At 42.2% G+C, this 26,489-nt stretch overlaps 1 protein-coding gene across 2 annotated transcripts; it reads right to left on the reverse strand.

Annotated features, from left to right (window-relative positions):
• Positions 1 to 1,264: 1,264 nt before the first annotated feature.
• On the reverse strand, positions 1,265 to 25,544 carry Exoc3 (exocyst complex component 3). 2 transcript variants are annotated; one of them, XM_027400168.2, is made up of 13 exons: positions 25,405 to 25,544; positions 23,686 to 23,876; positions 20,504 to 20,723; positions 15,227 to 15,908; positions 12,971 to 13,088; positions 12,050 to 12,175; positions 9,060 to 9,160; positions 7,308 to 7,418; positions 7,075 to 7,225; positions 5,554 to 5,676; positions 3,458 to 3,619; positions 2,702 to 2,829; positions 1,265 to 1,540 (listed from the first exon to the last, which is right to left on the reverse strand). In XM_027400168.2, the coding sequence occupies exons 2-13, from the start codon at positions 23,857 to 23,859 to the stop codon at positions 1,369 to 1,371; spliced, it is 2,268 nt and encodes a 755-aa protein (XP_027255969.1). In that variant the 5' UTR covers positions 23,860 to 23,876; positions 25,405 to 25,544; the 3' UTR covers positions 1,265 to 1,368. The 2 variants fall into 2 exon arrangements, with proteins under 2 accessions (XP_027255969.1, XP_027255968.1); XM_027400167.2 differs by lacking the exon at positions 25,405 to 25,544 and adding an exon at positions 25,119 to 25,256.
• Between the last annotated feature and the right edge of the window lie 945 nt (positions 25,545 to 26,489).

Here is a 26,489-nt window from a genome sequence, read left to right on the forward strand (position 1 = left end):
ATTTCCTCTGTCCTATGTTGACTTCCAGGGCCAGACAAATGGGCTTAACCACATGGGCCTGCAGTAGTTGTCCTAATGTCTAGCCTAGACACGCAGCAGCAGCAGCAGCAGCAGCAGCAGCAGCAGCAGCAGCAGCAGCCTGCAGTGAGAAATCTGTCATTGAAAGGTCATTGCCATTGGTCAATATTTCTCAGTGCACATTTAATGAACACTGTCCAGTTTTCATTCACACTGAGCAGATTACTGAGCAGGCCCTGGATCAATACAGTACTAGCCAGACCCTCTAGGAAATCCATGTCTCTTCTGAGTCCCAGAGGAATTCTTACTTAGTTCCACGTAGAAAAAGGGTTATTGTGAATTTTTATACCTTGTAGGAATGAAATAAAAGCAAACTATTAACACTACCATCAAACATAGAAAGAAAATACAGCATTAGTCCACACATTCAAGGGTGGCCACATGGTACAAGGCCCAGGAGATAGACAGGCCCTACCAGGCCTTTCACCACTTTTTAACTTAGGAAGTCCCTGGAGCTCTGGAATGAGGAGAGGACAACCATCTATGTACATGGAGAGCTGTGGACAAGGGAACCCATCCAGGTATTACCTCTTCTTCAGGTAAGCAGACCACGTTCTGCAGACCATGTTCACAAGACATGGGGCCCACTATTTATTCTGAATATAATCTTACTAATTAGCTTAATGTGCAAAATAATGCCACCACTGGCTGGCTAAATTAGGGAAAGAATTGCAGAAACCTTGGATCACAAATAAGCATGCTATATACACATATTTTAAATACTCATTTTTCATATATACTTTGATCTAAATTTTTACTTGTGATAATTCTCATCCTTCTGGTATAACTGACCCAGATGGCACTCAAGCCATACGAGGTAGTGCTCACCTGGGTGGGGCTCCCTGGTTTAGCAGGTGAGGTTTTTGTTTTTTGTTTTTTCCCCTGACAAGAGGACTGAGGAGTGTCTAGGGACAGTCAGAAAGGCAGAAAGGCCAAGGTAGATATTGGTCCCAGAGACTGGTGAGGACTACTCACAGGTCAGCTGACACCAGTCAGAACAGCTAGGAATGAGAAGCTCTCTGGCTTTCCTTTCCTTTAACTAAGTGGCAGAGGCTCAAAGTGTGTCAACTAAGCAGAGCAAGGCCTCATCAGGGAAGAACAAGTGACGTCCACTATACATCTTTTCAGTAACAGTGACCAAGAGGTTTTCATAGAGAACAGTATGATGCCATAGAAGACAGGCACATGAAACTGGAGTACCCATAGAAGGGCTTTTGTTTTAATACATTTTCTTCTTAGGGTGGCAACAGGAAGCCACACAGTAAAGACATGAGGCAGCGGAGGGCAGGGCTACTTAAGGAGTTTTGCCACATTCAGACTTGGCACAACAATCTCCTTGAAGATGGGCACATAGTTAGGGCTTGCTTGCATGGGGCCCTGCTCCAGTGTCTCCATGATAGTCTGTTTCATGTCCCGGCTGGCATCTCCTCGAACTGCCAACAGGGCACCAATGTGGTCATCTCTGTGGAGAAGAAATCCACAGCATGAGCCTCCATCATCTCTCAGGTCCCTCAGTCTCCACAGGTGACACCCTGGGATACTGGCAGTCATAAAGGGTACCTCTTCTTTTGCAGAAGAGAGATACCCAAAATTTCATCTTACTTTCTCTCTGCAAAATGCAAAGGACTTTTTAAATTCTGCTTTTCTAACTACTGGTATCAAGAATACACAACCAGGGAAGGGGGATTCTGGAGAGTTTGGGACTTTTGCTCTTCTAACAGTGGCAATGAGGCAATTTAGCCATGCTCACCCTTAGAGGAAATGGCAGGTTCCTAAGGCCTGAAGCTAGCACGGCACGTAGAGGGACACAGAGCAGATACCCCTTCCTTCAGTCTGATACTGAGTACATATATTCAAGTCCTGGCCACATACAACATGTCAGCTTCCTTTTTTTAGATCATGGGGGTTAAGATCACCTTTCAGACCACTTCAGAGATCACAACCTTCCCTACTCCACTCATCAAAGATGCAATGCTCAATCCTTCCTGTGGTGGTTGCAAAGAAAATGGCCCCATATTGGGAGGTATGGCCTTGTTGGAGTAGGTGTGGCCTCACTGGAGGAAGTGTCACTGTGGGGGTGGGCTTTGAGGTCTCCAATGTTCAAGCTATACCACCCAGTGACACAGTTCCTCCTCCTGCTACCTGTGGATCAAGATGTAGAACTCTTAGCTCCTTCTCCAGCACCATGTCTGCCTGCACGCCACCATGTCACACCATCATAATGGACTAAACATCTGAAACTGTAAACTAGCCCCAATTAAATGTGTTCCTTTTTGTAAGAGTTGCTATGGTCATGGTGTCTCTTCATAGCAATAAAATCCTAACTAAGATACTTCCCAACACCATCTACTTTGTACAGTTAGGCTTACCTTCAGACCACCACTCACTCAGGCACAAAAGCTTGGCTACAAGGCAGGTGTACAAATCTCAGCCAGATTCTGCTAACATCAGGCAGGGCTGGTGGAAGGCTTCACAGATGACCCCTTGTTGTACCCTCACCACCATAATCCTGACAACCTTTCTCTTCACATAGTCTAACTCCTGATGCTCACAGCTTGTCTTCCTAAGGGCAATAGGAGTAGCCTGTCGAACTACTTGCTGATGGAAGATGCTCAGCATTTACCTGATATCTGGATATTTGCTGACCAGAGTTGAGACTTCTAGGTAAAGCAGAGAAGGGTCTGTGAGCTTAATAACCTCTGCCACTGCAACAATTGTGTCACAGTGTCCATCCGCATCTTCGCCAAATCCCTGGAAAACAGCAGCAGAGTGAGGGACAGCCCTAACTCAATCTTCTGCAGTAGTCCCAACTTGATGGTGACATCTCCAAACTCCTTTTCAAGCTGGGCACCTTGCTCTTCCATGTAAACACCCCAAGATTCTTTCTGACCAGGGAGCAGGAGCCAGTTTCACGAGGTGATTTGGTTAGTCACTACTTGGTCTCTAGCCAGGAAATAGGCCTGGTGGAGTAGTAACTAGTCCCAGACACTTGAGCCACGGAATTAGGTTATTAGGTTACTGAGTTAGTAGTTAGGCCACCAGAATCTTAGAGAACAAACAGGTAAGGGCAGAGGGACAGGAAGAGATGAGTTAGTCTATGAAGTACACATGGGCTGCCACCAGAAAAAGTCTTGAGAGTTGCCTTAATGTGTCAGCCTCTGTGGAAATTTGTTTATCAATTGTGAGGCTGGGAAGGCTCTGGGCAAGACCCTCCTCTTGACAGACACAACTAACTGGCCACTGGTCCCTGATGTTGCTGGATCCCATAAATGTGACTAAACAGTCCAGGCACAGAAACTAAAAGCAAGCTCTTAGACAACACAACTCTGTAACCTGACATCCACTATCCTCGAGCTTAACCCATGGCTTCAATACTCACAGATGCCAGCTTCCGGAATAGGAAGCGGAGCTGTTCAGCCTCTCTGACCATCTTCTCAGCACCCTCCTTGCGCTCTTCAGCACTTCGAAAGGAGATACGCTTCTGCATGACAGCCCGCAGGTATTCTACCACCACACGCCTGTGTGCTTCAGCCGTCATCCTCTGTAGAGAAGCATGTAGTTAGCCGCAGATTCCACAGTGCTAACACACACACGTTCTCACCAAACCTAAGATGACCTGGAAACAGGCTGGAGCACATCGTTTCTATCCAACAACTTGGTTGGATTTTTTTTTTTCCTGTTGAGACCTAGTTTAGCTCTATATAGTCCAGGCTAGCCTCAAACTCACAATAATCCTCCTGTCTCAGCCTCCAGAGTACCACACCTGGCTATATATTTAGTGGGATTTTAAAGTAAGTATATTAAGCCAATTAAGCATACCTAAATTTCACCATAAAGTTTTGGACTCTCCTGGTTGCACATGGTGACGGGAGTTACCAACTGTCAACACAGCATGTGCACAGATGTTGTGGGATATTTGTACACTGTGTGAAGATACATTGCTGTGATTGATTTAACAAAGAGCTGATGAGCCAATAGCTAAGCAGGAAGGAGTTAGGCAGGACTTCCAGGGACAGAGAGGACTCTGGGAAGAAGAGAGGCAGAGAAGCCAGCAAGACACAGAATGAGTCAGACACACAGAATGGGACAGAGGTAAAAGTCATGTGGTAGAATGTAGATTAATAAAAAAAAATATGGGTTAATTTAAGTTATAATAGTTAGGAACAAGCCTAAGCTATAGGCTGAGCTTTCATAATTAATAAGAAGTTCTGATGTCATTATTTGGGAGCTGGCTGGTGGGACAGAGAAAGACTTGTTAAACAGGAGGAAGAAAGGACTCACACATGGCCTGTGTAGTCTTTATGCTGACATTCCATCTAAAAATCAGACAGATTTAAGTCCCTGGGAGAACTTGCTTCCAGCATCATTATTCTAGAGGCACCATGTCATGTACAAATGGGCTTCAGTGACCCTCGTTAACAGACACCATGCCAGCACTTGCTTGATGTGTGCCCTAGGCTCCTTTGGAGGCTCCAACTCTGCCTGTTCCAACTCTGCCTGTCCCAGAGGCTCTCAACCCAATACAGAGTGGAACTGGAATTGGGGAACTAACTGCCTGAGTCAAACAAACTTTGGCCTCATGGACTGACAGGCTGGCTTAGCAGGAGGAGCTTAGCTCAGATGGAGCTCAAACAGTAGTACCTCATCCATAGGCAGTCTCAGATTAATGGAAAAAACAAAACAACAACCTGCACCCTTTGATAAAACAAAACAACCACAGGCCAAATCCCTCACGAATCTTTAGGAAAGACTCAAATGAGAAAGGAAACCTCTGGAGCATTACAAAGCAAAGGAAAAGTCTAGAACCAACATGGGTAGAAGCACAGGAAGGCTGGCTTGTTGAAGAGATCGGACTCCCTACATAGAGGTGATGGAGCCTTACTGAAGGAGACACTTAAATCAGTCATATCCCTTAACTGTACAGCCACTGATGTGATGGCTGGTGGCTGCAGCTCCGGCACTGGAGTCTGTTCCCCGTGAGTGGGGTAGGCTATTGTCCCTGATCCAAAATGGAGAATCACACATAACCATTAGGCCCATGGGCATGCTAAGTCTCCGAGGAAGACAGAGGAACATACATCATTAATTAAATCAGGCTGTAAGGGGGCTGACATTGGAGCTAAGACGTGCCTGGGAAGTGCATATCATTTCCCCAGATAACAGCCTCTTTCCTTAAGATCCGTCACCTGCACATAAAATAAAAACCAGAGACCACAAAAATACCAGGTGGTAAAGATGGCTTACAAAGACAACAAGCTCCAACAAGGGTGGAAACCAACATGCCCAAAGACTTCAGACCAGGGCTGTCAGACCAGTTCCTTAAAAGAACACTCCAATCTGCACCCAAGCCCATCATCTGACCTTCTTTGGATCATGTCAACATTGGCATGTTATCATAAGCAGAGAGCTATAGTGACGCTGCATTACACATCAGATGGGAGGTAGGCTCCAGTGTTCTACAACCCATATGTTTACCTTTTTATACGGCTTTTTAATTCTGGCGAAGTCGTTGAAGTAGTCCTCTACAGTGACACAGATGATGTCCACAGCATTGGACCCTAACAGCCACTTCTTTGTCATCAGCTCATTCAGATGTTGCTGAAAGGCACACAGTGATCACATAAATCTTCATCTGGCACAATGCCCAGATCATCCCTACCTGAGAGTGGGCACTCCCTGGTGTCACAGAGATTTTCTGTAGTGGCAGTGACATTCAGGTTAAAAAAAAAAATCTTACTTTTACATAATCTGCAAATTTATACTTTACATTTATGAGATTTGTATTATATATACAAGCTTTGTAAAAAGCATCACAAACAACAGGCTAGATATGCAAATATTGGTTTTTACATTTAATAGCAATATACTATATAGACATATCATAATTTACCCAATTCTCATATATACATTTACATATTTTTCACATTTGTGATTACAAACAATGCTGTAGTGAATTTTTATTTTTCAGGTGAAATTCCTTTAATTGGAATTTCTGAGTCAAATAGTATGCAAATCAAAACTCTGATAAGTATATCCAAACTACCCTTGAAAAACTGCAGAGTCAGCTCTATCAGGCAGTGTGTTTTCAATCCTTGCCTCCAAGCTAAGCAACAGCTTACACTAAGTCTCAATCTGTGTTTCTATGGTGGCAGGAGATGGATGTCTGGCTCATGTTTAGACACTGGTAATTCTTTTTCTGTGCAGAGGTTATTTGTACCCTTTGTCTATTTTTGTATCAGGTCTCTTCTTTTCTCAACTGGTTACAAAGAGGCCAGAGGAGGATGTTGGGTGTCCTGTTCTGTCACTCTCTACCTTATTTCCTTGAGACATGGTATCTCACTGAACCTAAAATCACCATTTTGGCTACACTGGCTGGCCAGCAAGACCCAGTTGTCCCTTTCTCTGCTCCTCCTAGCTCTGGGGTTACAAGCATTCATAGGTGCTGGGGATCAGAATTCAATGAGGCATGATTTAAAAAAAAAAGATTCCTTTGCAGCAAGACCCACAAATGGCTATAGTTTTATTTCTTAATATATGCTGATTCCTGCCAAGACATTTAAGTAGGTGGTTATCTATGTTCCAAAATGGCCCTTCTTGTTTAGGGTGCATTATGCTTTTGATACAAATGAAAATTGTTTGTTAATAGTTTTTGGGTATGTTGTATGTTGGAATTGTACTCTAAAGTGAGGCTGATTTATGTGACCTGTGCACTCTTGGCTGGGTTTTGTTATAGGTTTCCACATACTTGACTTATCGGGTAACTTGCTACTCAGTTTGATACCTAATATTTCCTGGGAGTCTTTATCCAAATTTGTCTAGGAAGGGTCCTAATTAACACAAAGCAGTCAGTGGCCCTCTGACTGTAGTTTAGTACAGATACAAGGGAACTTCTCAGCTCACATGTAGCTTCTATATGAGGCAGGTGACAGTATATCCCAAAGAAGAGCATGAGACCACTCCATGCTCTAGCCCCAGGAGTGGGGGAACCAAGCCCACCTCTAGATCCAGGAAGACTTCCTCTAGCAGACTACTGCAGCCTTCCTTAGCAATGGCATCCAGAATCCCATCCATGCTTGGCTGACTCAGACATGGGCCCTCCTCTGCTTCAGTTTTTAGGTACTTCCTTTTCAGACTGACAATGGATTCTCTGCAAGGAAACATCCAGGGCTCAGGGAAGCGGCTACATGCTTGCACACTCTCTGTCCCACTCTGTCCTACACGCCACATACTTGAAGGTCTGGCAGTTGTTGATGATGGCAATCATGTACTGCACATAACAGTGTGGGTGTTGCCGGTTTCTCAGGTGCTCTTCTTTGTAAAGCTGGGCTTCCTCTTTGTATCTGAAAGCACACAGGGGAACCCCAAGCTGTCTCCAGGGACAGGTGACATCATGCTTGTCAGGGAACTCAGATCACCACTTTTGGACCAGGGCAGTCTTTAAAAGCCAACACGCTTTTAGATAGTCCATATTAATGATGGAGTAGAGAGTCAGTTATGTTAGATGAATTTTTACAACAATTTTGTAGCAGGCTTTGAAACACAGTTTCAAAGTGAAGACACTCTGAAACATGTAACTGTAACCACAAAGCATCACCTTATTTTATCTTATGAACACAGAACACAATTTATATAACCGGGCTAGGTGACTCAAGTAGATAAAGGTACTTGCCACAAAAGCCTGTCCACCTGAGGTAAATCCCTGCAACTCACATAAAAGTAGAAGCAGAGAACCAACTCCACAAAGTTGTCCTCTGACTTCCACAAGTACACCATGGCACAGTGCCCCACTCCACTCCTCCACAAAACCCTCAACACTGTGAAAAACATTATTACACATTTGATATGTTGGAAATGAAACTAAAAACAACCAGATTCCTGAGATATCTGGGAAACAAACACCTAGGGTGCCACTCTTTCATTTCTAAGGAGGTTCTGGAATATATGCTGCAGTAAAAGATTAGCTCAGTAAATGTTCTGTATAAAGGTTTGATTTATTAACCTAAAACTGTTAATTAAAGGGGAAGATCTACACATTTATTCTGATTTTGTCTGCTGTCTGTGGTTCCAGATCAACCATGCAAAAATCCTCTTCGTAGAAGATCCCACCTCAAAGATGAAGTGACTGACTTAGAAGTGACCCTGATAAGTGACAGCCTTGGAATACTTGGGCAATGGCCCCATAAAGGGGCTGAGGAGCTTAGATATAACTCTATGGGTGGAATGTGGAGATCAGGTGTGCTGTGAGTAGAATGAGAGGAATCAAATCATGACCCCAGAGGTGGGTAGCAGATGGGATTCTAAGGAAGGGACTTAGTTAGCAATGGAGCTATCCGAGGTGGACAGACTGTATAACCACTAAGTAGCAATGTTGAAGACAGGTGCCAGTATGTAAAAGGAGATCCATGTCAGCCTCTGAAGTGGCTCCTAGTGAAGAGGGGGAGGGGCAGCCCTCATGCCCCAGAGGCCTAGAGACCTAGAGCACAGTGACACAGGCCTGCCAACCTAGCAGTTTGAGACTATGAACTCTTAATACAAGATGTCAGATACCCACTGCATAACTGATGCTGTTGTGGTTCTAGCAGATAACTTGACACATGGATAGCAACATCTGGGAACTGCATTGGTAGAAGGGAGTCACAAAAAGGGGACAATAGGATAAGAGAGCAGGCCACATGAGGGTGGCTTAAAAGAACTTGGACCAGTATGATGGGAGAACGGATTTCACAGTATTCTGTCTAGGCTTGAAAATCTTTATGTGAACAATTCACAGGGAAAGGCCCACTGGGACACAGTATGTTACATGTCCTATCTGTTTAGGATGTCTTCATTTTAGCATTCTTTCTCTTTACTTCTTTTTGATATTTTTGCACTTTTAGACAACAAAAAAGAGGGTTAATGACAGCATACTAGAATCAACAAATTTTTGCTCTTAATTTTAAAACACATAATTTGTAAGTTAGATCAATGGCAAAAATACATACCTACTTAGGAAAGAATTCATTTGCTGAAGACACAAAACCAGTACCTTTGTTTTCAAATCTTCACTTATTTGAGCAGCAACTTGAAGATTCTGTTCAAACATCTAAAAATTGAAAAACTTAAGAATCTGAAATAGTCTTGCAAGAGTATAGAAAAATGTTCCCCATTAATAAAATTCTACCCAGGACATCCTTCTCCAAGGTCTACCTTGGTGATCTGCCTGACTCTTTCTGCTTGACACCCTCACAACCTGCTAGATCTAGCCTGGATCCCTCATCTAGTGCCCTGGGCTAGTCTAGCCACCCCTACTTCACCTCAACCAACCTCTAGGCTTCTCCTGTAACCCATCCTGCCTGTTCTGACCCACACCACACCCAGCCTTTCCAGTCAGCCAGATCTACACCCACACCCCAGGCTTGGACCAAGACACACAACCTGCACACCAGTCCAGTCCCCTTTGTCCATGGGCTTTCATTCCTCCTGAGCAATTTCCAACCTCTAGGTCCAACCCACCTGCATATTCATATTCTCTAATCCATCCCTCTCAACCTACTTTGTCACATCAGACACAGAATTAACAAAGTCCATATGCCCGGAACTCCTCACAAAAAATACAAACAACATGAAAGACCAAGCCTTTATCTCTCCTCTAAAACCTACTAAACATTATAAAAATGCCTGCCAATAAGAATTACCTGGATGTACCTCAGGAAACAGAATTCAAAGGAACACAGAAAATTCATCAAAGAAAGAAAACACAAAAAAGCAGCTGAGTGAAATTAAGGAAAAAGAATTTACACCTGAATAATGCCCAGGAAAATACAAATATAGGGTTGATGGAAATACTGAAGACAACCCAGGACTTGAAAACCAGAATTCAATAAAAATAAAAAAAAATCAACAGGGAAACATTACAACAGACACCAAAGAAATTCAGAATATTATAAGGGAATAGTTTAAAAACCAGTACTCCATTAATTTGGAAAAACTAAAAGAAATGGATGAATTTTTAGATTTGGGGAACCACCAAAATTAAACCAAGAAGTCAACAACCCAAACAGACTCATAACATATGAGGATATAGAAATAGTAATAAAAAGTCTTCCATTCCCTCCCCCCCAAAAAAGGCCAGGACCAGGTGGAGTCACAGAAGAACTATACCAGACTTTCAATGAAGCTCTACAGCCAATCAGTCTTAGATAGTTTAAGAGAGATAGACAGAGACAAAGACAGAGAGACAGAGAAACACACACACACACACACAGAGAGAGAGAGAGAGAGAGAGAGAGAGAGAGAGAGAGCTCCTTCTATCAAGCCAGTATCACTCAAAGACAAAAGTAGGAAATGACAACAAAAAAGAAAACTAAAAGCCAATATGTCTGATGAACACACATTCAAAATACTCAATAAAATAAATCCACATAAATGGATTTAAAGACAAATATCATATGATCATCTCAACAGATATAGAAAAAGCCTTTGACAAAATTCAACATGCCTTCATGATAAAAGTCCTAAAGAATGGGGGCTAGAGGAAACATAACTCAACATAATAAAAGCTGTATATGGGAAACCAATGGCCAACATCATCCTAAATACAGAAAAAAAATTGAAGCAATCCCACTGAAGTTGGGAATGAGAAAGGGCTGTCCATTTGTCCTACTTTTTTTTTTTTTTAGTGTGCTTGAAACAGTAGTTAGAGTAATAAGGTGAGAGAAGAAAATAAAAATAGGGAAAGGAGTTAAACTAACCCTATTTGCAGCTGACATGGTATTATTAGAAATCCCAAAAAATTCTACTAGAAAATGTCTAGAAACAATAAATTCAGCATGTGGCAAGATACAGAATCGACTTAAACAAATCAAGATCTTTTCTACACACCAACATAACATATAAAGAAAGATTATGGACATATTCCCATTCACAATACCTCTGAAAAGATAAAATATCTAGGAATAACCCTAACAATGGGAATGAAAGACCTCTGCAATGTGACAAGAGGTAGGGCTCTGAGGATGGTTATGTCTAGTTATGTGTGAAGGGACTCTAACTGGCCCGAACATGGCAAACATGTTCTCCCCCATTCCCTCTGCCTTGCTAAAAACTGTTAGATTATATTCCTAAAGCTAGCCACCAAGGTCTATTCCCTTATTTGGCCACTTCCTCCTGCTGAGGCTACCAAGGTCCAGCTATCCAAGTATTGAAGTCTAGCAATCAAAAGCCCCCCAGTGGTTGCCCAAATTAACCTGTCCAATCAAAAACAGGGAGGGGGTGATGGAAGTGTTGGGGGGTTGGAGGTATGTGTGTGGGATGTTTCCCCTTTTACCTTTATAAACTGCGATTCATCCAGGCCACATCTGTCTCTTCTCTATGTAGAGGTAGTCCTTTGTCCCCTGGGACAAATACCTCTCCCCCCTCCCTTGTTCCCATCCCCTTTTCCCTAGTCCTTTATCTCTTGCCTTTGTCTCTCATTCCCTGCCCCTCTCTCTCTAGGGCAAATAAATCTTTGTGTCAAGAACTTGGTCTTAGGGTATCTTGGGCTAATACAGGCCCCTTCAATGCATACATGGACCTAATCATCCAGTATCGTCTAGTGATAAAAAAGTATCTTTAAAATGCTATACAACTTCCCTAGATTTCACCAGATTAAACTTCAGTGTAGCATTTTAAAGACAAGACTTGACCACTTACCAGCATAGAATGTAAATAACTGCAGAATGGAAGCACCGTGCACACCCAACATATAATTAGCTTCCAGTTCAGACCCCAAAAGATTTTCTAGAAAACCTCAAGTGAGCCTGGGTAACACTACTTGGTGAGTACAATCCTAAGCCTCCGTTTCTTTAGCTACAGAAAGCAGAGATAGAGACACCAGGGGAAGTGTGTTCTTGACATCTTTACTACATTGTGAAGACTGAGGTATTCTGTCTATGAAACCAGCGGATCCTATTAACCACATGGGAAATGGGACCTTTAAACCCAGGGCTTGTACCTGGAACACAATGGCAGGAAGTGTAGTCTGGTAGTAGCCATCCTGGTCTGCTTCTGGCTCTGTCTCTTTGCTCCAATCTTTCTTGTCTGTTTCCAGTGCCTTCCGAAGCCAGGCGATGATGTTGGACTAGGAGTTTGGTATCATGGAAAAGGAAAGAACAGGCTCTGAGTTGTATCTAACATTTTCCCTGCAGCACTTGCAGCTGCTGCACAGATCAGATGCAGCTCCTCATAGCAATTCTTGCTCCCAAGCATAAGCATAGAGCATGCTAGAGTAGGCACCTCACATGCAGTTCACTGGTGTGCAGTGCTCATATTGGTCTCTGCATATGTGAACCACCAAAACCCTAACTGTAGGTAAAGAGGGGAAAGGATCAAGAAGGCTATGGATGAACATTACGCTGGAGGGCAAAACTGGATGTTCACCATCTGACGGTTAGGTTGAGGCCATCAGAGAATAGACGTGGCAGCCCAGTCATCTCAGGCCACAGCAAAACACAGGACTCCAGACCCCAGGGACCCTCAGTAGAGGCTTGGATGTCATCTTGTTGCACCTTCCATCTTATGAGGCTGTTATTGGTTGTGAAACTGATGTCAGACCTGCCCTTTGCTCCCCAAATTGCCACCCCACATTGGAACACAATGCTAAGGTGATTAATGCAACCTTAGACATAAGGCTTTGCCAGCAAAATGGGTGGCACAGGTTGGCTCCTCCAGCAGAAGAGACTCACATATCTGTGAAATACATTCAAATGAGCTCCAGAAGCAGAGTCAGGTGTCCCTTCTTTAACAGAAAATGGACATGACAAGACCCAAAGAAACAGCTTGTCTATTGTGGACATTAGCTCAGATGTCTCACCACATTTCAGACAGACAACCAACCACTAAGCACTTTCTGGGACTGCAAGCCAGTTCTACTCACTGTGAGTGTTGACATGTATGTGTCAAGCAACTCAGAGACCACGTTTGAAGAGAGTAGAGGCTCCAGGGCACTAACGTCCACTTCTGGGGCCAGCTCCACATTCCCCATCATCTCTGCACTGCAGTGAAAGCCAGGTGTAAATGACAAACCACAACAGAACACGTCTACATGTTTGGCTTGGTGTGCACTATCCTAGAGATCTCAATGCTAACACTTCTACAACTCCACAAATCAGGAAGAATAGAGGTCTCGTGGACAGCACAGAAAGGTCAAGGATTTGGAGGTCCCTGTATGATGCCACCATGCAGCTTATATAGCCACTTATGTAATCTTAATATGGCTTCCTCGAATTGTGCCAGATATACTGGCTCACACTCAAATGCAGGGAAGAATCAACAAAGGTTTGTGTGCTTCAATCACTGTATCTCCAGAGCTGAGACCAGGACCAGGCAAATAAGAATTGTCAAATTGTCACACTCATTCAGTAAGAAGATAATGGACAAGTACTGTTATTTGGAACACTAAGCACTGTCCTAAGAGTCACTAATCCCTATAGGAGGATAAGACTAGGACAAGGGATAAATGTTAGTGAAGGAAACATGTCTGCAAAGAAAGAAAATAACATTCATTTTACTGTTCAGAAGGCAGGGAAACAAATGCTGTTTCAGAGAAAATGTATTTGTTCATGCTACTGGGTTCAAAAAAGTCTAAGACACATGACACACTAGGGCCTGGGCTTGGTGAAAGACTACAGAATGGGATAATAATGGAGACTATCTGGACCCCCCAACAGTGGCTAAAAACTACAGTTCAGGCCTGTGCATGTAAAAGCTATAAAATGATGGGGCCAGTGAGATGGCTCAGTGCTTAAGAGCAGCTGCTGTTCTTTCAGAGGATCTGAGTTCATTTCTCAGTACCCACATCAGGCAGCTCACAACCATCTGCAAGTCCAGTTCCAGTGAATCTAATACCTCTGGCATCTAAAGGCACCTGCACTCAAATGTACATAACCAGATGCATACACATACATAACTCCATATAATTACAAGTAATAAAAATAAACCTTTTTAAAAGGGTATCAAATAATGATCATCACCCATGCCTGACAATTTCATTTTGCTCATGTCTTTCTATATTGAGGTATAGAAATTCTCTACTAGGGGCTGGAGAGATGGCTCAGAGGTTAAGAGCACTGGCTGCTCTTCCAGAGGTCCTGAGTTCAATTCCCAGCAACCACATGGTGGCTCACAACCATCCGTAATGGTTGTGCCCTCTTCTGACCTGCAGGGATACATGCAGACAGAACACTGTATACATAATAAATCAATAAATCTAAAATAAAAAAAGAAATACTCTACTATAAATAGTTAAAATCACACATAAAATAAACCTCACTGTTAAAAGCATGCTTTCTTTCTCCACAGTAACAAGATGGGCAAAAACAAAGAACTTTTAGTATATTATTTAATATTGTTTTTCTCCCCAGAAAATCAAGCAAAGTTAAAATTAATAACCATTTTAATTACCTAATCTTAAAGCATCTCACAATAGCTTCCCAGTGACATTTTTTCAAAGTCCACCTTCAACTACTTCATGCATAAAGTGGCTCATGTTCCTTCACATAAAGTAATAGTCTCAAGCTGCAATGCAAAAGGAATAACTGATTTTTCTATATAGTCTACATATTTTTTCTATATATTCTTGTTGCTATTTTTTTTTTTTTTTTTGAGATAGGTCTTGCTATTCTGCCCAGGCTGTGCTCAAACCATCTTTCCACTCAAGTTTCTTGAGTTCGGGAACTACAGGTATGGACTACTAAATTAGTTTATATTTGGATGATTAACTGTTGCAGTATCCTGGTAAGGAAAACAAATCTCTTTACCAGTCTGGTAACTCTGAACTAGTCACTGCATTTCCTAGAGTCACATGCAACCTATAAAATGTTCCAATACTATACCTGTCTCAGGGAATCACCACGAAGAAGCAAGAGTGTACACAGTGAGCAACACAAAATAATACCATAGCTCGTAACAGAGTGCTCAAGGCAGGCAGCAGAGACCATGTAGAAACAACTATACCCACACGAGAGGTGGTTCATCCTTGAGGGTAAGTCCCCAACTGGCAGAAGAGAAAGACTTTCACAAACCAGAAAAAGGCATGGGTTCAAAATGCATGAGACTATTTGCAAACTGTTGGTCAGTGTGCTTTTAGAAGTCTCTAGATAAAAGAACACATAATGCATGAAATCAGTTCTACCTGGTATAGGTATTTAGGACCCACGTCAAGAGGCTCACAATCTCATTGGCCTCAAGGTCCTCTGATGCCAGGTCCTGCATCCGAGTGCTCAAGGCCTGGTGGTACATGCTCAGGAGGTTCTTGAAGATCTCATAGTGGGGAGGGAAGCACTGGACCATCAGGTTCTTGGCAATGATGAGATCATCCAGGACATACTTCCTGATGATCTCCAGGTGGCGCACAAGCCACATCTTGTCAGACTCTCTGGTGTCTGCCTGTGTACCTTCGATTCTAGTTGTCACAGTTCTGTCCAAAATGGCAAACATTTTCTCCTTCCAGTTTTTGGGCCTCCCAGGAGGAACAAACCCAGTTTGCTTTTTTCGATCTAGTATCCGCCTGTCAATTTTTTCTTCCCTTTCAATGATCCTGACCACAGAGACCAGCAAGGTAGGATCGCGGCGGACAGTGACCAGTGATCTTTGCAGCACCATCCACAGCTGCTTAGCCAGCTCATCAGAGAGGCCCTGTGTGCTACCAAAGTAGCCATGAATGAGGGTCATGTCCCGTTTATTCCCGCTGTCCATGCGGTACTGCTCACACATGAGCTCATCCCGAGAGCACTCCAAGTCCATTAGCTTCCGGTGGGCCTGCAGGAGAGCCCCTTGCTCGATGAGATCTTGGGTTTCCCTCACAATCTCGGGCACTAGAGAAAGGTACAAGTTGACTCAGTGAAAACACATAAAGGCTGTGTGTACACATAGAGATGACAGCAGGTAAACCAGGTACCTGGCATCCATCTCTCTACTTAGACAGCTGCCCTGACAGACACTAATGGTTTTGAACTCTGGAGTCTATGAAAGGCTAGTAACTCCCTGAAGAAGACCTAAATGGAAATTAAGTAATTACAGTCAAGTTCAGCTGTCTGTGTGTGTGTGTGTGTGTGTGTGTGTGTGTGTGTGTGTGTGTGTGTGTGTGTGTGTGTTTCTAAGCCAGTGAATGCCATTTTCCTTAGCTAAGGTGGGTTTTAGAAAAAAATCCCATGCTTCAAGTATGGTGATCCATGTTCTGACTATTGATGACTGCTTCTAGCTGGTTTATAGCTACTATTGCTGATGTGAATTCCAGGAAATAAAAAGGATGAATACCTTCCTTTCTCTAATTTTCTTTCTATCTCTTTGGAATAGATAAGGCATTCAAAGAGGTGTGTGTGTGTGTGTGTGTGTGTGTGTGTGTGTGTGTGTGTGTGTGTGTACATGCATATACATATAGGTCATGTCAGAGAGATCAGGCACTAGGGAAATGTCTGGAGAGCTACAAAGATGACACCAATTAACAATCTAAGCAACAGAGGGGAGGCTACCTTAAATGCCCTCTCCTGATAATGAAATTAATGACTAATTCATATGCCATCGTATAGCCTTCATCCAACAGCTGGTGGAAGTAGAAGCAGACACCCACAGCTAAACCTTGAACTGAACTGAAATCCAGTTGCAGAGGAGGACTGATGAGCATAGGGGTCCATACCAGGCTGGTGAAACCCACAGAAACAGCTGACCTGAACAAGGGAGAGTTCTTGGTCCCCAGACTGATAGCTGGGAAACCAGCATGGGACTGATCCAGACCCCCTGAATGTGGTTGTCTGTGAGGAGACCTTGGAAATCTATGGGACCTCTTGTGGTGGATCAGTACTTATCCCTGGCATAGGAATGGACTTTAGCCCATCCCACATGGAGGGATAGTCCCTGAGCCTAGACACAAGGGGGTTGGCCTAGGCCCTATCCCAAAGAATAAGACAGACTTTGAAGACCCCCCCCTCACCCTCCCTTGGGAGCAGAAAGGGTATGGGATAGGTAGGGTGTTAGTTGGGGGGCAGGGGAGGAGGGAAGGGAAAGGGACCTGGGATTGACATGTAAAATAATTTCTTTCTAATTAAAATAAAATAAAAAAAAGAAAAAAGAAAAAAATCACTATGCATGCTCAGGCAGAGGAAAAGGCTCAGAAAAGATCCTACGTAAAAGAGATTCTAAAACCAGAATTCTGGAAAATCCCAACATCCAAGTTTATCATGTTATAATCAAATGCCCAAAACAGAACATAAAGCACACTATCAGCACACACCATTCAAAGGTTAAAACAAAAACAAAAGAAACAAAAACAGAAACAATTCAATACTTCAGAATATAATACAATGCTTCAGAAAAGACCTAATGGCAGGCCTACTAAACATAAAGATTAAAACAACTATTTAACTAAAGTGGGTACAAGGTGAATTTGAGCAGAGAGGAGACAGAGCCAGAAAATGTTAAGAGAGGAAAATGGCAATTATCAGGAACAGAAAGAAAAAGGCTAAAGAAAGTAGACAGAGCCCAGATGAACTCATGAACCCATAAGACAGACTATATCCTGTAGTAATCTCAAAACAAGAAGAGAGATCCTTTAGAGAAATAATGACTAGAAGCTTCCAAAGTTTGATAGAAGACACTAATGTAAATATCTTAGAAGCTCAATGACCTATAAGAAAGGCAAACCAAAAGATTCACACTAAGACACAATACAATTAGTCAAACAGTTAGGGAACCATGAAAATAGTAAGAGAAGAAACTTACAAAAGACTCCTAAGAAATATCACTAGCAGATTTCTCATCAGAAATTGTGGACACCAGATGTATTTGGGGATTATATACTAAAAGCACTACAAGAAAACGCTGCAATGCAATGGCTTTTCTTTTTCCCCTTTCCTTTTTTCTTTCTTTTTCTTTTTTCATTCTTTTCTTTTCTTTTTTTTTTTTTTTTTTTTGAGATAGGGTCTCAATATGTAGCCCAAACTGACCTGAAACTTGCAACAATCTTCCTGCCTCAGCCTTCAATGGCTAGGACTACAATGGTGAGCCACCAAGTCCAGCTTTTACCAAGAATTTTTTATCTTTTATAGCAAAACTATCATTTAAAAGTGAGAGAGAAATTAGGATTCCCAAATAAGAAAAAGCTGAAAAACCTTTACAATTAGACCTATCTGTAGGACATACTAGAGGAAAATGAGAAGACATTAGACAGTAACTCATAAAAAGACAGTAACTAGGAGTCATGGAGAAATCGTGACACACACCTGTAATTCCAGCACTTGGATAGAAACAGGATGATCAAGAATTCAAGTCATATTTAGCTACATAGCAATTCAAGACCAACCTGAGTTACATGAGACCACCTAAAATTCCCAGCACAAATAAAAATAAAATAAAACCCAAACAAACAAAAAACAAAGTAGGGAAAATCTTAACAAAAGTAAAAACAAGAGCAAGTATTTAACACAATTTTTTTGTTTTCTACATGATCTGAAAGACAAATACAGTATCAGTTTGTTTTTGAACATATACAAGGTATAAAGAAGAAACTGAAGAGGGGTGGGATGAAGTTATGTAGAAATAAAGTCTTTACATGTTAGTGAATTTAAGATCTGAAGATGGAACAGCATGCATATTCTTCTTAACTGCACAGGGACAGTCTCCAGACAGACTGCATTTAGGTAACAAATTGAATCTCAGTAGATTTTTTAAAATACAGCTGTATAAAATATCTTCTTTGAATGAAACAGTCAGAAATTAGTAACAGAAGGAAAACTGAAAGATCTACAATTTTTGTCGAACAATGCTTTTAATCAACTGAGTGAAGAAGAAAACCTAACGGAAACTGAAAGCTATGTAGAAAAGAATGCAAATGAAAATACAATATAAGCTGGGCAGTCGTGGCGCACGCCTTTAATCCCAGCACTTGGGAGGCAGAGCCAGGTGGATCTCTGTGAGTTGAGACCAGCCTGGTCTGCAAGAGCTATTTCCAGGACAGCCTCCAAAGCCACCGAGAAAACCTCTCTCAAAAAAACCAAAAAGAAAAAAAAGATAGAAAGAAGGAAAAAAAGAAAATACAATATAACAAAACTCAGAGTAAGCAGTACAGCAGTGGATACAATGGAAAACCAACAAACTATCTTTACATCTGAGAAGCTGAAAAAAGAAGATGGTATGGAGAGACAGCTCAGTGGTTAAGAGTACTTGCTGTTCTTGCAGAAAACCCGATTCAGTTCCCAGCACCTGCACAGAGGCTCAGAACCACCCACAACTCCAGTTACAGGGAATCTAATGCCCTTTTCTGACTTCTATAGGCCCTAGGCATGCATGTGGTACACAAATATATATGCAGGCAAACACTCACACACATAAAATAAAATAAATAAATCCTAAAAAAATAACTAATCCCTAAGCTAAAAAAGGAAGGAAATAATAGAGATAGGAATAGATAAACAAAATAAAGAATATAAAACAGAAAATAAAAATCAATAGAGATAACTTGTTCCTTTGAAAAGATCAAGGAAACTCGCAAACCCTTAGCTCAAATGGTCTAAGTAAAAAGATTCTAATTAAGATGAGAGTAGGAATATTATTACTAATTTTCAGAAACTGATTTAAAAAGGCTGTAAGAGAGAACAATGAAAAATTGAATACCAAGAAACTGGACAACCCAGATCAAACAAATTCCTGGAAACAAAAACCTACCAGACTGAAAAACAAAGCTGTAAAAATTTGAAAAGATCTCTCTATGAAGAAAACCCATAACCCAGTCATTGGCCAGTGAACTGGCCAATGTTTCCTGAGATTTTTCTGGACACTGAAAAGAGTTCATGACTGGATACAGCTGACATGGATGAGCAATCTGTATTCCCTGACACAGGTAGCAAAGAGATAACTCTGGCCAGTCAGTCAGTCAGTCCCCTGCCTCTTTTCCAGGGTTCCCCCAGTTCTGGCTGTCACACTGACTCCTGCCCTGCTCTCTTCTACCCACTTAGCTCCCATCCCAGAGGCTCCCTGGCCTGTGCACGTCCTTGTCCTAGCTTAAGAACCACTGTTCTCATAGAACCTCTTTCTCAGGGCCCGCCCCTCATCCTACCCAGTCAGCTACCCTTCTAAACATGTACTGCTACCTCTATTCCTTTGCAGTAGACTCCTAGTCACTCAGCCACAGCCAAAAAGCACTGGCTCTGCACACTACCCTGACACAGAGTAGTGTGCTCTCTGCTGGTCCTTACTCACATTTGCTTAACGGACCCTTTCCATTCATGTTCAGAGAATCAAACTTACTGTGTACCTGAGGATAGGCCTAAAAAGTATATGGCAAAGAAATGCTGGTCTCTACACATCTCCAGGTGTGTGAAGGAAAAGCAGGTATGTGTGTGGGAAGGCACCACCATGAGTGTTCTAGCAGCCTCCCAAATCTTCCCCCAACTTCCCTCTACCATCTGCCACTCACCAGAGAATATGTTCTTGAGGTTTTCCACAGCTGCGGCCAGCTGGCTGTGCTGCACCACTGCATCTTTTACATCTTTGAGGCTCTCAATGGTGTTGATGCTCTGCCTCCAGTCCTTGCTGACATCAGCCAGTGATTGCTGGATATCCTTGACATCATTCAGGGCATTGTGGAGCTGGCTTAGGCCTGTGCGTACTCCATCTAGCTGTGACTGGATTGCGGCCTAAAGGAGACACCATGCAGGTAAGCAGAGCCAATGACAGCCATATATGATTTCCTAAGGAATAAATTTTTCCAGGGAGAATCAAGTTCAGAAGGAATCATTTAACTGGAATAAAAATCACCCAATTCCAGGAAAAAAAAAGAATAATTAATACTTAAAAGAATCATAAGCAGAGAGAAGGGGGGAAGGCAGTATTATTCAGGAGCATACAGGAAAGAATAAATTTAAAAAGGAATAGATTAACTAAGGAGAGCAAAGATTCTATCATATTCCACTCAGTAAACGAGCAAAAAACCCTATCTGGATAGGGAGGAAACAATGACCAAACAAAAAACCCAGGATAGCTAAAATGATCCTATACAATAAGAGAACTTCTAGAGGTATCACTACCCCTGATTTTAAGCTGTATTACAGAGCTATACTAATAAAAAACACATGGTACTGACATAAAAACAGACAGGTTGATCAATGGAATCAAATCAAAGACATAGACATAAATCCACACACCTATGGACACCTGATTTGTGATAAAAAAAAAAAGCCAAAACTACACAATGGAAAAAAGAAAGCATCTTCAACAAATGGTGCTGGTCTAACTGGATGTTGGTATGTAAAAGAATGCAAATAGATCAATACCTATCACCCTGCACAGAATTCAAGTCCAAGTGGATCAAAGACCTCAACATAAAATCAGATACATTGAACCAGATAAAAGAGAAAGTAGGGAGTAGTTTTGAATGTATTGACACAGGACACAACTTCCTGAATAGAATACCAATAATGTGGGCACTAAGACTGACAATAAATGGGACCACATGAAACTGAAAAAAACTTCTGTAAGGCAAAGGACACCATCAATTGAACAAATGGCAGCCTAAAGAATGGCAAAGAACTTATTCAACCCAACATCTGACAGAGGGATGATCTTTTTGGAAGAGTTAGAAGAGACTTTTCCTATAAAAATTAAATCCAAATTCTAACATAAGTAGATCCAGAAAGGATTATGAAGAGCAACATTCTACCAAGCGTCCTGTTAGGACCCAATTAAAAGAAAAGTCAATAATATGATTCCTAATGATACGCTGCTACACGTTGCTAGACCAGAGCCTGGCATAATTGTCATTGGAGAGATTTCATCCAGTGACTGATAGGAGCAGATGCGGAGATCCACAGCCAAACATTACGCAGAGCTAGGGGAATCCTGTGGAAGATGGGAAGGATGGACTGTGGAGCCAGAGGAGTCAAGGATACCACAAGAACACAGCCCACAGAATCAACAAATCAGGGCTCATAGGGGCTCACAGAGACTGAACCAACAATCAGGAGCCTGTATAAGTCTGACCTAGGTCCTAGGCATATATGTTTTGGCTGTGTAGCTTGATGTTCTTGTGGGACTCCTAATAGTGGGAGTGGGGACTGTCTCTGACTCTTGCTTGCTTTTGGGACCCTTTCCCTCTTTCTGGGTTGCCTTGTCCAGCCTTGATATGACAGTATATTCCTAGCTTTATTATAACTTGATGTGCCATGTGTGGTTGGTATTTCTGATGGCCTGCTCTTTTCTGAAGGGAAATGGAGGAGGAGTGGATGGGGAGGGGGAGGTGGAGGGCTGAGAGGAGAGAAGGGAAACTGTGGTCAAGATATAATATATGAAAGAGGAATAAAAAAAAAAAAGAATTTTAAAGTGAGGTAAAAAATAACATAATTCGAGATAAATGAATAAAAAAGCTCTTAATAAAAAACGTGAAGATACAACAATTATAAATATGAACACACCAAATATGGGTCTCTCAATTTCATAAAATACTACTGGACATAAAGAGGCAGACAGGTACTGATACTTTAATAACGGTTTAATAAAAAAATCCCACTATTATCAATAGGTCATCTAGACTAAAACTCAATAAACAAACTTCATTGTTAAGCTACACCATAGATCAAATAGATTTAAGAGATTGTCTACACACAGGGATGCCTAACCTATTAACATTGCAACATGACATTGTTACCTACAAAGTTTGTGATCAACAATTGCACTATAGGACTTTTTTAAATCCCATGTTTTAAGTATGCTTATATTGTATGTTGGGCTGCATTCATAACGATTCATAACAGTTCAGACACACCTGATTCTACAGAGTATTCCATCCAACATTTGAGTAATAAAACATTTTTTCTCATTAAGCTATGGAACTTTCTTCAACATAGATAACATTTTAGTCCATACAGTAAGTTTTAACAAAAACAAAATTCAAATAATTTCTTACATCTTATCAGATCACAATGGAATAAAACTAACAATCAAAAGCAAGAAAGACCACAGATACTGTAAAAAAAAATAATTGGGAGACTGAAACAATTCTCTTGAATCATCAGTAGGTCATTGAAAAAAAATCAGGGTAGAAATTTCAAAATTCTTAGTAAGTGAAAGTGAAGGCACAATTTATCAGAACCTTTAGGATACAGCTAAGGCTATCTTAAGAAAAGTTAATAGCTTTGAATACTTACATGAGAAATACCAGAGATCTCAAACTAGGCTAAGTATCTATCTCAAGGTCTTAGAAAAAGAAGAACAAGAATTCAGAAACAGTAGACAGCATTAAAAAAATACTAAAGATCAGGATTATAAAAGGGCAATACATAATAGAGTCAATCATTCAAATAATTCTTTAAAGAAAAAGAAAAAAAAAAAAAAAGGTTGTCAAAATAACCCAGGTGGGAAAAAAAGCCCAAACTAGTAAAAAGAGATGGGAGGGTGGGGCACGACACAATAAATACCAATGAAATCCAGAAGCTTATTAGGGAATAATGTTAACTTGACACTCGGATAACTTGAGTCATCTGAGAGGAGGGAACCTCAAGCTAGAAAAATGTCTCCATAAAATAGGGCTGTAGGCAAGTAGGCAAACAGAGCAGAAACTCTATAGACAAATGTCTCTGTCCCATGATCTCTATGGTCTCCTACCTTTAGCCTGGCCTCCACAGAAGCCTTCTTCCGAGTCTCCCTTCTGCGATACTGCTCCACTTTGTCCAGCTGGTCTGGGCGCTGAAGCATCCCAGCAACCCTCTGGACTGCTGTTGCAACAGCCTCCAGATCTGTCTCCTTCATGGTCAAAAGGCAGGCAGAATCTTTGCACATATCATGCCACAGGTACACTAGGTACACAACGGAGAGGGTATGTTGAAAAGGTTGAAGTGATGGCATCAAACTTACCATGCAAAGGTCATGTGGTCACAGTGCAACTAAAGGAGAGTTTCTATCATATTCAAATCAGCACACCAGACATAAACACTGAACTTGGGTCATTCACTCCTTCACAAAATCACAAATCTTTGGAAATTTAAGTGCTGGAAAGGTTTTACCTTAACAGAGAGAAGCAGAGATATCTCACAGGCACACTCACAGGATATTTATACAGGGACTTAAGACTATGTCAAAGGCATCTCTATTCATCTCTGGAGCTGTCATTCCCATTGCTGGCCATGCCCACTGGTACTCACTGGAAGACAATGACTATTACATACACCTCAGCAGCTCAGTGAGCAAACATGAATCCTATGACTCCCCGTTAGCACTGCTCTGAGTACCCAAGATTCCATTTTTTACTTTTTAACACCTTCAAAATAAAGTTAAGACAGGAAAAAAAGGAACATATTCTCCTCACTCAAGTAGTTTGTTCCCCTAAGCACAGATAGATGTTCAGATACTAGGTCAGTCAGACTTCAATCTGAGAGCCAATACTATCCTAGTCGTGGACCTACACAGGCTATTTTTCTAGTGAAAGAGGGAAATCAATAACATTGCTTCGCTAGATTTCAGCTACTCAAAATTCACAGATGTGATAAAAAAAAAAAAGACCACCTCCTGGAGCTTTTCACTCTCCATTCCCATGTAGTCTCAGAAAACCACTAAAATCCATCGTAGATTTCCAGGCATGTAACTTCTCCCTTTGCATCTCTCTCTTTTTGCACTTCTCATTCAAGTGGAACAGCACTGCAAACACTATCTTTCTTCACCTTCCGATTATAAAATTACATACACACAAATAGAAAATCCTAGCAGGCAATGGAAATAGGATTCTAGAGGCTACCACTTTCTAACAGGACTGTTTTTATTTCTCTCTTCTCTATGTCTTTATAAATTGAGAAAATTGCAATTGTAGGTTTTGGCTTTCTTGCTTTGGTTTGACATGTTATCCTCAGCATTCCCAACGACATTAAAACCGGCATAATTCTATTTACGGTGCTAGGTGTTATACTCAGCATCCAACCACTCCGGTTGGCACAGTGTCACCCACTCCAGCTGACAGGTGAAAGGCAGTCCCAGTGGCAGTGGTACAAGCCAGATGCTGAAGGAAAGCTCACAAAACCTTTGCAAGAAAGAATCCACTCACACACCGGAACACAGAGAACCGGGAGGTAAGAAATGACACGGGATCTCCATCCAGCCTGGACTGTCAGATTTCAGGCCACAGGGGCAAAAGGGAACTAACTCTGAGGGCGGAGACAGCCCCGCCCAAGGGGGGACGCTCGTCAAGGACAAACCAAACCCGCCCGGGACCCGCACCAAAGCCAATGGGGTCCCTCGCCAAAGTGCAAACCCGCTAAGGGGCACAGCGTGCCAGCTCCCAGCGCCCCGCCCACAGAGCCACGACCCGAGGCCGTCAGAACTGAGGCTCCTCACCGTCCGGCAGCTGCTTCCACCTCCCGGAGCCCGACCGGAAGTGTGCAGCGTGGTCACTTCCGTTTCCGGTGTTGGGACGGAAGAACGGGACCAGGGCAGCCTTGAAGGCTGCTGCTGTGTGGGTAATCCTTCAGTGGTCTTCTTGGGAACTTGTCCTGCCCCTGTGACACAGACTCAGAACGTCCGGGAATCGCGGATCCTGGCCCGGCTCAGCGCCTTCCCGCCCCTCTCTTCTGATGTGGCACCTGCTGTACCCACCCCTTTTCTTGGGATTCGCCTCTCATGCTGTCCTTGCTCAATCCCTCTCCTTAGCCACCTCGGTCTCTCCACACCTCTCCATCGCTTTGCTGTGGAGTGTATTCGAAGTTGCACCACTTGTACGTCGTATATTTGTTTCTTCTTGCTATCCTTGCCCTCAACTGTCCTCTAGAGGTTTCTGACAGCTGGTAAATTATGGTGTTCTAGACAATGGAGGCACAGAGAGTGGGGTGCTGCTGACAGCTGTCACCATAGCCCATAGAAGCTACAGAGAAAACAAAAACACAAGCAATTCCTCCAGCTGAAGGAAGCAGGGAAGCATCAGGTTGCTTTGGCAACCAGGAACAGTCATAAACTTTTTACAAGTTTCCCTACCTCTACAGACAAGGAGACTTTCCCACACTGGTGTAAACTTTTAGTAAATCAATTTGGAGGGTTTAAGTTCTTCTTTTGGGTAAAGACTCATCAGGTTTTGACAACTCTACCCTGAGTTTTTCACCTTTTCTACATACATTCTTGTTGAATAGCATACCTACCCGTAACGCCACTTCAAAGTTGGAATCTCCCAGACAGATGGATGATAGGGCAGATCGTCAGGAAAGGAAGGAACACTGTGGATAACCTGTCATAACTACAATGCAAACGAGGTGATAAAGTCTTTTGAAGATGCAGAGTCTCCCTTGGTGCATGAGTTGCAGGTGGGAAAGTGCTCTGGTCCCTTAGTTTATGATGTAGCAGGAAGAACTTCAGTTTCGTGAATGTTTAACTGTCAAGTCAGTAGGCACAGTTACCAAGACAAAGCTGTAGTTTTTCTTGGTTATCTTATA

Source organism: Cricetulus griseus, chromosome 2, assembly GCF_003668045.3.
Source record: "Cricetulus griseus strain 17A/GY chromosome 2, alternate assembly CriGri-PICRH-1.0, whole genome shotgun sequence".
NCBI classification, from domain to species: Eukaryota; Metazoa; Chordata; class Mammalia; order Rodentia; family Cricetidae; genus Cricetulus; species Cricetulus griseus.

Coding starts and splice junctions, on each gene's coding strand:
- Exoc3 (XM_027400167.2), bottom strand. CDS start 25,164: ATGGAGATCCCGTGTCATTTCTTACCTCCCGGTTCTCTGTGTTCCG. Junction 23,877..25,118: donor TCCCGGTTCTCTGTGTTCCG/GTGTGTGAGTGG, acceptor TTGTGTACCTAG/TGTACCTGTGGCATGATATG. Junction 9,161..12,049: donor TTCCTGCCATTGTGTTCCAG/GTACAAGCCCTG, acceptor TTCAATTTTTAG/ATGTTTGAACAGAATCTTCA.